This window comes from Sinocyclocheilus anshuiensis, unplaced genomic scaffold (assembly GCF_001515605.1).
Source record: "Sinocyclocheilus anshuiensis isolate Anshui unplaced genomic scaffold, SAMN03320099.WGS_v1.1 scaffold2048, whole genome shotgun sequence".
Classification (NCBI taxonomy): domain Eukaryota; kingdom Metazoa; phylum Chordata; class Actinopteri; order Cypriniformes; family Cyprinidae; genus Sinocyclocheilus; species Sinocyclocheilus anshuiensis.
The window spans coordinates 512702-525579 of NW_015555896.1; the positions used below are offsets into that span (position 1 = coordinate 512702).

The following is a 12878-nucleotide window of genomic DNA, read 5'->3' on the forward strand; positions in this document are numbered from 1 at the left end:
CACACAAACATGCCAAATATTAAAAATTAAAGGATTACAATGTAAAAGATTATGATTGTGTAGGCTACATAAATATAAAAATGCCTACATGTATAATGGACATGAATTCGCCATGGCGCATAGATAGATAGATAGATAGATACATCTACACGTATGTGTATGTATATGGATGGCAACCAAGTTAACTAATGGGAAATGACTTTGGATGTGTGTCCCATGTAATATTATAGTTATATGTGGTGACAATGAGGATACTACGACTGATTGATGCTTGCCATGTGATACTTTTATTGAAAGAAGGTTTATGGGAGAATTCAAGAAAACAACATTTTCTTCCCTTTTTTTTATTTTCCATGAAGTCACTTAACATTTCTGATGGTTTGTTGGATCCATGAAAGAAAAGCTGAAATCTTGGTATACACATTAGGTTTCACAGGTGAATTACAGTGAGAAATGTCACCAAAAGATGTGATACCAACTGCAGTGTTTCCACAAACCAGAGGACCTCCTGAATCATACTGAGGAAACACAGATCAGCATGTCATTCGTGAAACCAGTTCATACATTACCATAAAGTCTGTGAATCATCTTTTGTACGTACTTCGCAGGATCCACCACTGCCATAGACACAGATCATCTGTGAGTCTATGTACTCATTTCCCCATCTATGGTGACACTCTGCATGATTTTCTATAAACACGTTTGCCTCCTTTAGATGGGTACTCAGTGTCTTCCCCAGCCCGTAACACTACAGAAACGATTTGCTGTAACATCTTCTCCTTTCGTTGGTAATGGTATCGAGTTAACATGATTGTTTAGATTTATCTTTTTATATAGCTGTAATTCACAGCTATATAAAATTATACCCACATTCACATGAGCTGAGAGAGAGATAGTGTTATAAGTGAGCTTATTCAGCACATACCAATGAAATACTCTTAGAATTCTTACACAATCAGTCTCACCAGTGAAGGTCAGGTGTGGCAGCAGAGAGGCCAGCAGGAGCAGAAAGATGATGGTCATGATGAAGACAATCAGTGAGCTCTTACTGACAAAACACTGTATAAATATACTTTAAAGGTGGGCGGAGACATTGAGCTACCTACTCTTTAAAAATAAAAAATAAAAAGTCTTGTAACATGAGCGAGCATTGTTCTTGTTAATCCTTGCGGTCACACATTTAAGCCACAGATGGTTTGGGCGATAAGAATTAAGCATGTATGGTTACACTTTACTTGAAGGGGTGTGCATAAGACTGACATGACACCTTCATAATCATGACATGACACCTACATAATCATGACATGACACATGTCATGAATATGAAGGTTTTTTATGCATGTTTATGACAACTGTCATTAAGTGTCATTCGCTCAGTTATGTAATTTTTAATGCAAAGATGACATTGTTTGAGATGTCTTTGTTATGGGCTATGGTTAGGGGTAAGGGTAGGGGTAGGGTTAGGTCAAATAATGTCATATTTGCATTAAAAATTACATAACTGAGCGAATGACACTTAATGGCAGTTGTCATAAACATGCATAAAAACCTCCTTCATATTCATGATGTGTCATGTCATGATTATGAAGGTGTCATGTCAGTCTTATGCACACCCCTTCAAGTAAAGTGTTACTGCATGTATTATTATGAGCATAAATATGAATGATGAAAATGTGCTTTGCACCTTAAAACTGACAGATGAAATAGAAGGCGATGTGAAAACGTAAAGTTAATCAAAATTGGATTTTGGGCTTTTCACATTTAAAATAACTCTGGAAAAATGAACTCTGGGTCATTCTAAACTCCGGGTAAACTGGGTTTTTTGGTTTCACTTTTCAAAATGCTCATATTTTACTTGAGTTTAACAATTAATTGTGGGTTTAAATGCTTGCATTTCACACTGAACATAATTCCTAAAGCCTGGGTTAACGTTCTTATTTGCATATGTGAAGCATCAATGTAATTGACTGGACAAAGGCATCATGTGACCTGTTTACACAATGGCTTTAACGTTACGCATCCTCCTATTATTGCAGACTGTACTATCAAGTTTTTCCTGAATGGACTTTTTGGTGAACTGTAAAGATAAAAATAAAATGGCATCCTCTTCACTCCAATTCATGTTTTTACCATCACCATTTAAAGAGATCACTCAAAAATGAAAATTCGGTAACAGTTTAGTATAGTAACAAATTCTCAGTATTAACTAGTTGCTTATTAGCATGACTATTAATAACATATTGGCTGTTTATTAGTACTTATAAAGCACATAACACTTTATTTTAGGGTCTCTTAACTAGTTGCTTATTACCATGCATATTACTAGAATATTAGCTCTGACCCTCCGTAGACAGCAACACAACTGACACGTTCAAGGCCCAGAAGGACGTCAATAAAATAGTCCATGAGATATCAAGGGTTAATTTGATAAAGCTACGAGAATACTTTTTGTACACAAAGAAAACAAAAATAATGACTTTATTCAACAATTTCTTCTCTTCTGTGTCAGACAGTACTGGAGTAATGATGCTGAAAATTCAGCTTTGTTTTACAGGAATAAATTCTATTTTAAAGTATATTAAAATAGAAAACTGTCATTTTAAATTGCAATAATATTTCTCAAAATCACAGTTTTTCTGTATTTTTAATAAATAAATGATCAAATGATGAGCATAAGAGAGTCCATTAAAAAACCTTAAAAATCCTACTGATCCCAAACTTTCTGAAGTACTTTCTGAACGGCTACACACAAACACACACACATATATATATATATACATACATACATGCTAAGAAATTACAACCATTTTTATACACAGTCCCCCCATTTTCAGGGGCTCAAATTGGACAAATAAATATAATCATAAACAAAACGTTCATTTTTAATATTTTGTTGAGAATCCTTTGCAGGCAATGACTGCCTTAAGTCTGGAATTCATGGACATCACCAGAGATTGGGTTTCCTCCTTTGTGATGCTTTTCCAGGCCTTTACTGCAGCTGACTTCAGTTGTTGTTTGTTTGTGGGTCTTTTGCCTTTAGTTTTGTCTTCAGCAAGTGAAATGCATGCTCAATCGGGTTGAGATCAGGAGATGGGCTTGGCCATTGCAGAATATTCCACTTTTTTTACCTTCAAAAACTCCTGGGTTGTTTTTGTTGTATGTTTTGGGTCATTGTCCATTTGTACTATGAAGCGGTGATTGACTTGGCCATTGCAGAATATTCCACTTTTTTTACGTTCAAAACCTGGGTTGCTTTTGCTGTTTGTTTTGGGTCATCGTCCATTTGACAGACATTATATCCATATACACTTCAGAATTCTTCCGGCTGCTTCTATCTTCTGTCACATCATCACTAAACACCAGTAACCCAGTGCCACTGGAAGCCATGCATGCTCTTGCCATCACACTGCTCCACCATGTTTCACAGATGATGGTGTAGGCTTTGGGTCATGAGCTGTTCCAAGCCTTCTCCATACGTTTTTCTTCCCGTCATTCTGGTACAGGTTGATCTTAATTTCAGCTGTCCAAAGAATGCTTTTCCAGAAGTGGTCTGGATTTTTAGATTTTGGCAAAGTCTAATCTGGCCTTGTTTGCACCTTGTGGTGAACCCTCTGTATTTGCTCTCGTTAAGTCTTCTATTGATTTTAGACTTTGACAGTGACACAGCTACCTCCTGGAGAGTGTTCTTCTCTTGGCGGGATGTTGTGAAAGGGTTTTTCTTTACCATCCTCCGATCATCCACCACTGTTGTCCTCCGTGGACATCCATGCCTTTTTTATGTCGCTGAGCTCACCAGTGCATTCTTTTTTTTTTCTCAGAATGTACCAAACTCTGATGAATTTATTTTGTTTTTGAAGCCTAACAACTGGTTTCACCTGCATGCAGAGCTCCTTTGACTGCATGATGTGGGTTCACAGCAACAGCTTCCAAATGCAAATGGCACACTCCAGACCTTTTACCTGCTTAATTGAGAAATAACGAAAGAATAGCCCACGCCAGTCCATGAAAAACTTTTGAGTCATTTGTCCAATTACTTATGGTCCCTTGAAAAAGGGGGGAGGTACATATTAAAGATCTGTAATTCCTTAACCTTTCCTCTAATTTTGATGAAAATACCCTCAAATGAAAGCTCAGTGTGCCCTTTAAGCCCGTAATCACTATATAACTTCTGCTTCTGTGCATTATATATATATATATATATATATATATAGGTGAACTAACCCTTTAACCCCCTCAAACGCTGTAGCTCATTCATGTGGATAACGTAATGTTGAGAAGATGCTGTGCTCTGCACTGTGAAAGTGGATTCACTTTATATTCACTTCCAAAGGATGAGGCTGTGAAGAATCAGTGGTTAAAATGAATCTTTACTACGATACCACAGCAGTATAATCACAACCTCTTGTTTTGTTCCTGTCATTTCACTTACGGCTGCTTCCCCAACCTCCGTTGAGTTCAATGCAGGATTCGTAAACCGGTTGTCTTTGAAAGATGGGTCAGAGCCCAGTTTGTTTGGACCAGCTTGCTCCTCCGAATAACGACCTGTAAGTATGATTAATAATTGTTTCTTTAATGTTCTGTCGAGCATGCAAAACATGTAGTTTTGTGTGTTGTGTATACACTCAGTGCAGCTGTAGGTCTCCGGCTAACTCACGTTATAGTTCTGCTAATCAGCTGTGGGCCTGCTATTGTCTAGAAATGTGTTCGTTAATATAGAATGTCTGTAGTTCTTATTACTTGGAGTCATGATAAAGGGTGGAGCAATATGTTGGTTTACAAACTGCAGTGCTTTACCAGTACTCCATGGCTGGGTTCGGCTAACGCATATTACCATATTGTTTGGGTCTTTACTAAGCTGTGGTTCCGGTTCACTGACATAAGTGTAAAACAACTTTTTCCCCTCTGATTATTTATATTTAGAACAGAGTGAAGCACTATCATTGTCATAATAGAATGGGTGTTCTGACATGCATTGTACGCAGTAGACCAATCACAACAGACTGGGTCATCTGACCAATCAGAGCAGAATAGCCTCATGCAAAGGAGGGGTCTGGAAAGATGAATCTTCGAACGAATCATAGACCTTTTTCACATTTACAGATTTCTCAGCAGCAAAAGTCGTCATAGTTGGGTAAACTTCGAGAGCAGTGAATGGGAGAGTACCACAGATATATTTTTTTGCATTCCTTTTTGCTCAAATAGCGAAAGAAAAATGACTTTCAAAAAAGGAAAAAAATTGACAGACTAATGACAGAGACTAATGTCAAATTTACCGTCCCTCCCATAGATGCTGCAATAGAAACACCCTCGCATTAGCGTTAACTATTTTTTGTAAAATAATTTGATGCAAATGTGATATAATACAAAGTTTATTGTTATAAATGTACATACATTTAAAAAAAAAAATCTAAATATATAAAACTTTCGAGGATTTACGATGCTGATGACCGCTGAAACGCATCATCACAGTCTTGTGAAAAGGGTCCATTTGAGAGTCGTTGAGAAATAACGTAAAATTAAATGCATATTATAAAAAAAAAACTTCTTTTTTTTTTTGACCTTGTATGCATGTAAACCTGTTGTTGTGGACTCCAAAAACCAAATTATGAACCTTCCAAATAGCATAATAGGGGCACTTTAAAATTTGCTGAAATTGTGAAAAACATACAAAGATTCTAGTGTACCCACATTCAATTTATGCATTTCACATGCAATTAAAAAATTATATTTAATATATATAGATGTATGGCAATATATATGTTATATGATGTACTTTACAGACATATCAACCGTACGGTCACACATGATTTTGGATAATTATGGTATTTAAATACTTAAGTGTCTTGTTAATGCATTTTTAATGCCACAGAACATTGCAAAACTCACACATGCAAGTCAACAAGCATACAACACCACACATTACATACTCAGCACTTCACTGCACTCAAACACACAAGCATACAACACCACAAACATTATGTAAACAACATGAGAAATAACGTAAAATTAAATGCATATTATAAAAAAAAAACTTCTTTTTTTTTTTGACCTTGTATGCATGTAAACCTGTTGTTGTGGACTCCAAAAACCAAATTATGAACCTTCCAAATAGCATAATAGGGGCACTTTAAAATTTGCTGAAATTGTGAAAAACATACAAAGATTCTAGTGTACCCACATTCAATTTATGCATTTCACATGCAATGCAATACAAATTTACAAATAAATTTGAAAAGAAAAATTCAAAACTCATACAAGCCTGAATTTGCACCAGTTCTGTAGAATGGCATACACACACACACACACACACACACACATATATATACTGTATATATACAACACCACAAACATTATGTAAACAACATACTCCACTCTATACCACACACACACAAGCATACAACACCACAAACATTATGTAAACAACATACTCCACTCTATACCACACACACACAAGCATACAACACCACAAATATTGAAAAAAGCATGTTGATGCTTAGTTATTTGTTACAGAATGTTTACTGTTGTTCAGTAATCTGTATTTTTAGTCATTTTCAAAAATGTTTTAAGAGATTTTGAAGTTGCATTTGTAAAAAAAAGAAAATAAAGAAGTCATTTAATATTCACCAGTTATGTCTTCCACTCATTGTATAACTCATTTTAAGTACTGAGCAGTACCTAGGTATTTTAAAATACAAAAACTTAAAATTATCAATCTAAATGAGCTTAAATTTTATAATGGGGTAAACAAGACTTTTATTGTAGAAATGACTTTAGAAATTTATTAGTAAAATCTACTTAAAATATTGTGTTACACCAGCTAATAAATTTGAGCAAAACCATTCATTGGGATACTCAAATATTTAAGCATTGCCAACTAAAGATTTTTAAGTAACGCTGCTTAAAATTCCATGTGAAATTTACTTAAGAAGAGGGATGCAAAAATGATGCACTATATTTTTACGTAAATCATATAGCATATTATTTTTTTCAGTGTATGCAGAGGAATTCAAGAACTTAACTCGCTTCACATTTCTAATTATGCGGCTGATCCATTGAAGATATGGTGAAATCTTAGTGTACACATTAGGATACTGAGGTGAATTGCACTGTAATCTATATCCAAAAGCTGTGATGCCAACTGCAGTGTCTCCACAAACCAAAGGACCTCCTGAGGAATACTGTGAAGAAACCCAGATCAGCACATCACTAAAATGCCAAATACTGTATCTGTCGACACTCAGTTCATAAATTAACATAATCAATTCTGTGAATCATCTTTTGTACGTACAAAGCAGGATCCACCATGGCCACGTGTGCACATCATCTTTGAGACTGAGTAGATTGGTCCCCATTTTTTTTCACATTCTCTGTTATTCAATATATACACGCTTGCCTCCATTAGACGATTGCTGTTTTGGCCGTTAGTCTGCAGTTGTCCCCAGCCCGCAACGCTACAGATAGTATCTGCTTCGACATCTTCCCCAACCTTTGGTAATGATATCCATTTAACGTAGTTATTTAGGTTGAGTTTTCTCTGTAGCTGTAATTCAAAAACACAACCACTATTAATAAAGAGGTTTAATAATCTTTTATAAGATCGAACTGCAGTTGATTACACTGCTATTTTGAGGTTAGTACAGAAGCCCTGATGGTCAAGGTGATTTGTGGTAGTGATGATTAGAATCTGATCAGGAATCACTAGTTTTATATGTACTGATCACTATTTTGAATAACTAAAAGCATTACAGTTGGTTACCCTTAAAAGCATGATGTCATTCAGATCAGAGTTCTCATGTGGGATGCAGTTCTTCACTCCGATGTGATCAGAACTCTTACTGTTCCTTAAATCATGAGCACCAACCACAACTGTCAGAATCTCATTTCTGTTGAAAAAGCATTTTGTGCTGGGTTGAGTCATGATGCTGCTCATTTATGACATATATGGTTGCACTCAGTGCTTAATTTGAGTCGGATCCTGTTCCGGAAAATGTCAGATTTTCGTGTTTTGCGTTCCGGTATTTGTTTTAAACGATCCGGCATTAACATGTGCGGAAAGAGAGAAGGGTATATTGTCTTAACGAAATAATTATTATTGTCAAAATGTCGAAGAGACAGTTAAACATATTTTCATTTTTTAAATCTACAACCACGAGCAAAGCTGATGGTGTGCCTGATGAAAAGAGATGAGGAAAGAAGATAGAACCGCAGCCCTGGATGAGGACAGCGAGGGACAGAAGCAAAGCGAGTCAGTCAGAAATAGGCCTAATGGAAGAGGCATCAACATCGTTGTCGGTGTCAAAAAATTCCATCGATCAAATGAACGATATTTGGTCTCAAGAACAGTTTAAGAACAAACAAGTTGTATATCCGTGGTTGATTATGCAAAATCAAAAACTGGGCTGTCGCACCTGTCAGAGTGTGGGGTCGCTTGGACCTGACCAACGGTTGGGATGAAATTAGCATCTGAGTGGGTGAATTGTGCGGTGACATCCACGACTCCAGGTAAAACAAAACAGCAACGGTCACTTCGTAAAAAAGTACTTCGTACTAAATCACATATGGCAGCAGAAGGCATTTTGCAGAAGGCCAGTCAGAATACACTTAAACGGAGTGTTGTTAACGCACAGTCTGAACAGATCGAAACGACTGCTAGAGTATTTCGAACACCGTACAAAGAGGCAAAATGCAATAGACCTGCCCATGGATTCGAACACGAAATTGACTGCCAGGAGTTAAATGGCATCGATATGGGGCGTATCTTACATTCTAATGTAGCATGCGCCAGTATTCAGGAACACATCTCAACTGAAATGATGTAAATTGTTCGAAAAAATTGTGCAAAGTGCCCCCAAAATTAGCCTTATTATTGACGAGGCAACAAGTCTAAGCAAGAAAAGTGCCGTTATCATTTACATGAGACTGCAGTTACAAGACATGGACATGCCTGCTGATATATTTGTTGATCTAGTGGAACTGGATGATTTAAGTGCCGAGGGAATTGTTCACAGCCTACTGTCCAGTCTAGAGAGATGCAACTTTACAAAGGAATTCCTCTACAAGCAGCTGATTGCCATAACAACTGATGGAGCCTCAGTGATGTTTGGACGTAAAAGTGGGGTAGTAGCTAGAATGCAGGCCCTGTTCCCTGGTGACACCGGCTGGCATTGTACAGCACATAGACTCGAGCTTGCTGTGAGTGATACGCTCAAAGCAATTGGAGCAATTGATCATTTCAAAATCCTCATGAATAAACTTTACTAGCTCTATCACACATCAAACAAAAATAGAATGGAGCTGAAAGAGTGTGCAGAAAGCCTAGACATCCAGCTGCACAAAATTTGGAGAATTCTAGACACTTGGTGGGTCGCATCAAGCTTCAGAACTGTCGAGGCTGTGTAGAACAATTACCCCGCTCTCTATAAGCACTTCAGCGAAGCAGCTGCTGATGCCTCACGTGACAGTGTGACTCGGAGCACCTACACTGGTCTCATCACGCGAATATCTTCTCATGTTTTCATTAACAATTTGGGACTCATGTTTGACGCTCTTCAAGAACTTTCAGAACTATCAGTTGAACTCCAAAAAAGTGAATGCAAAAAAGAGATAATTGATGCGCACAAATCAATTGTACGACAAATGCGAGTGTTTGATGCTATGTCAGATCAGCCTGGGCGACACACAGCAGTAAGCCAGAGGGCAATACAAGAGAACTGCTTCCAAGTTCACGGTGTGTGCGTGTTCACTGCTGTTTGTGTGCACTAAGGATGGGTTAAATGCAGAGCACTAATTCCTAGTATGGGTAACCATACTTGGCCACATGTCACGTCACTCACTCATACAGCAGGATGATTGATGAACTGAAAGTGCTGTACCCCCAATACTGGCCTGAAAACACCGGGCCGTTATTCGGGGAAAGTGAAGTTGAGTCCCTTTGCGAGCGTTTTCGAATCGACACTCCCAGAGTTGTATTGCGTGCTTACAGAGAGTATAAGGACAGTAATGGACAACAGGTCTCAAATGAACTCAACGACCTTTTTAAGTGCATCAATACAATTCCCATCTCCAGCGCAGAATGCGAACGGGGCTTCTCTAATATGAATTTGATATGCACATCAAGCCGCGCCTCTCTTAACATAAAGACAATTTCAACCCTGCTATTTCTATGCCTTGTTGGACCACCACTGTGCAAATTTAAACCAGAAACGTACGTTAGATCTTGGATTGCTAAAGGACACCGATATGCGACTGACACACGCAGCAAAGTCCACAGGTGGGAGGAGGTTGACAAGAAGGGTTTCAATGCACTGTGGGCTCTTCTTGAAGATTAGACAATGTAAGTGATTTAATTTGTTTACTTTACATTACTTTCTTACTTTCCTGATTATTTTATAATAATCATATCAGCTACACATATAAAAAAATCATAGGCCGTGTATATATGTTAAGGAATAATACACAAGTTCGTTCAGAAACTTGTGAATGATGTTCCTTATCTTTTTCTTTTTTTGTGAATGATGTTCTTATAGTTGCGCTATCACTGTTTTGTGACGTCACTGTATGTTCCGGGAAAATTTAAGTTGTATGGTCGATGTCGGTCACAGCAGCTTTTAATTGCTGATTTTGTTCCGGGAAATATTCATTTACAAATTAAGCACTGGTTGCACTGCAAGTGTGTTATGTCAGCCAAAATGATTTTAACACATGAAACACAGTTCAGACTAAACAAAACTCTTACCCATTCCAGCAATGTGCAGCAGTCAAGACAAACTCATCAGAGATGAGGAATCCACCACAGACATGTGTCTTGTCCTTCTGAAGAGAAACCATGTAAGGTCTGGAGTGGGGTTTTACTTCTGTGCCATTCACTATTCCCACATTCACATGAGCTGAGAAAGAGATAGTGCTGTTAGTCAGTTTATTCGATACATACCAATTAAACATCATAATAAATGCTGTTATATAATCAGTCTCACCAGTGAAGGTCAGGTGTGGCAGCAGAGAGGCCAGCAGGAGCAGAGAGATAATGGTCATCATGAAGACAATCAGTGAGCTCTTACTGACAAAACACTGTATAAATATACCTGAAAGGTGGGTGGAGACGTTGAGTTGCTCACGAGGTATGCTTTTCTTGCAGCATAAGCAACACAGTGATGAAAAGATATGCGAAGGATGAAGCATGTATGCATGCAATTTGGTATTTGAATATTTTACAGTTCATAATACAACTGTTATGAAGTGTCATAACAGGTATTAATGTCCTTCCAGAAAGACTAAATAAACAAGGACAACCTGATGCAGACCGATTTCTCCTTCCTTCTTGTTAGTTCATGGAGTAATGATGGCTGAAAGACATGATGTTGTAAGTCCCCTTAATCAGCACATAGCAATTAAGCATTCTTAAAAAATAAAAAACAGCTCTAAAATGATTGATTCTGATTAGCTGACAGACATCCTAAACTGCTTTTTTTTCTTCTTCTGTAACTGCATGGCCAAAGTGGGTCCAGGAGGGTCTTGACCACATTACCAGTTTGCCAAATTGTTTCAGTTACTTCGACGAGCTTTGCACCCTAGTACAGCAAAAGAATCCAACACCACAAAGACACTGATCTAACTACACTGATTTAAACAAAATGATCTTACTCCTGCCCTCTCCCACAGACTCACGCACAGAAACTTATCAGCTCTGCCCATGCTATTTCATCAATACATTTTTTTCACTACTGGAAAACATGACATTTCTCAGAAACAAGACCAGATGTCATAGATAGATAGCTGAGCGGTTGAGCTATCTGTCTATGGGATCTGGCCATGAGCCCACCCAAATATCTTTCCTATCCAATCAGAACTTCTAAACAAAGACAGCATTAATATTAATTTATTTAACGATTTTTGCATTAAAAGCAATCTGAGATGGGCTATTTGATGAGAATTTTGGGGAAGGGCTGAATACTGCCCCAATCATTAAAATAACACCAGAAAAGTGCTATATTTTTTGTAGTTTTATTAGCTTTTCTGACTTTGAAAAGTAGAGGCTCTCAATCACACAGTGGGTTTGTGAGTGGCATCTATATATCTATCTGTCTGTCTCTCTGTCTGTCTATCTGCCTGTTTGTAAAGCTATAGACATAGCATCAAAGTTTAAAAACTTTGATTAAAAAATCTTGACCACCCAACATATCTGCCAGCCCACTCTTCTATAGCTGGCAGGAATCAGGCCTACTCAGAAGAGAAGTGTTAACGTCACTATTCTTTAAGTAGTTAAACATGTGGCTTCACTATTAGTAATGCTGTCAAGCTGTGCAAATTCAAATAATTCACACATGCTTACTCACTCCCTCTTTCTTCTCTCTCATAACTGCATGAGTTATATTATTATAGTTCTGAAATGATGTTTTGGAATTAGCAACAGTAGATTGAGGTGAGATGCATAGAAATTAGTTCTAGTTCAGTTCTACACCAAAGCATTTTAAGGACCAAAAAATGTGGGGGTGGGGGGAAATCTGTGCTTTAGAAGCTCTGTTTTTAAATTACTCTGTTTATTTTAAACTTTTTTTTATAATCAGTTTTGAAGTTTTTACTCTTTGCCTAATCAAGTAGGCAAGATGTGAGCCTTACTTGCTCATGTGAAGTGACTGACATGTGTCCGTCATGTAATACTTATATGTGGTTGTGACAATGAGGACACTTTGAATTGATGCTTGCAATGTAATACTTTTACTGAAATAATATATTCAAGAAGTTTTCATGAAGTCACTTAACATTTTTGATTATTTTGTGGATCCATTTGAGATATGCTCTTAGTATACACATTAGGATGCTCAGGTAAATTACAGACATTAAAATCACCAAATGAAGTGAGATTTTCCACAAACCAAAGG

The 12878-nt window shown here is 37.4% G+C and overlaps 2 protein-coding genes across 2 annotated transcripts in view; both read right to left on the reverse strand.

The window, feature by feature from the left end:
• Positions 1 to 359: 359 nt before the first annotated feature.
• Positions 360 to 11039, reverse strand: LOC107675898 (granzyme B(G,H)-like). Its single transcript, XM_016470393.1, has 7 exons — positions 10974 to 11039; positions 10736 to 10886; positions 7757 to 7883; positions 7289 to 7540; positions 7029 to 7178; positions 602 to 748; positions 360 to 518 (listed from the first exon to the last, which is right to left on the reverse strand). Exons 1-7 carry the CDS (start codon positions 11032 to 11034, stop codon positions 360 to 362), a joined length of 1047 nt encoding a protein of 348 aa, XP_016325879.1. The 5' UTR covers positions 11035 to 11039.
• A 281-nt stretch (positions 11040 to 11320) lies between these two features.
• Positions 11321 to 12878, reverse strand: part of LOC107675899 (granzyme B(G,H)-like) — a 4584-nt gene continuing 3026 nt past the window's right edge. The window contains exon 5 of the mRNA XM_016470394.1: positions 11321 to 11368. Coding sequence (XP_016325880.1) covers positions 11321 to 11368 — 48 coding nt within the window. The remainder of the gene's footprint in view (positions 11369 to 12878) is intronic.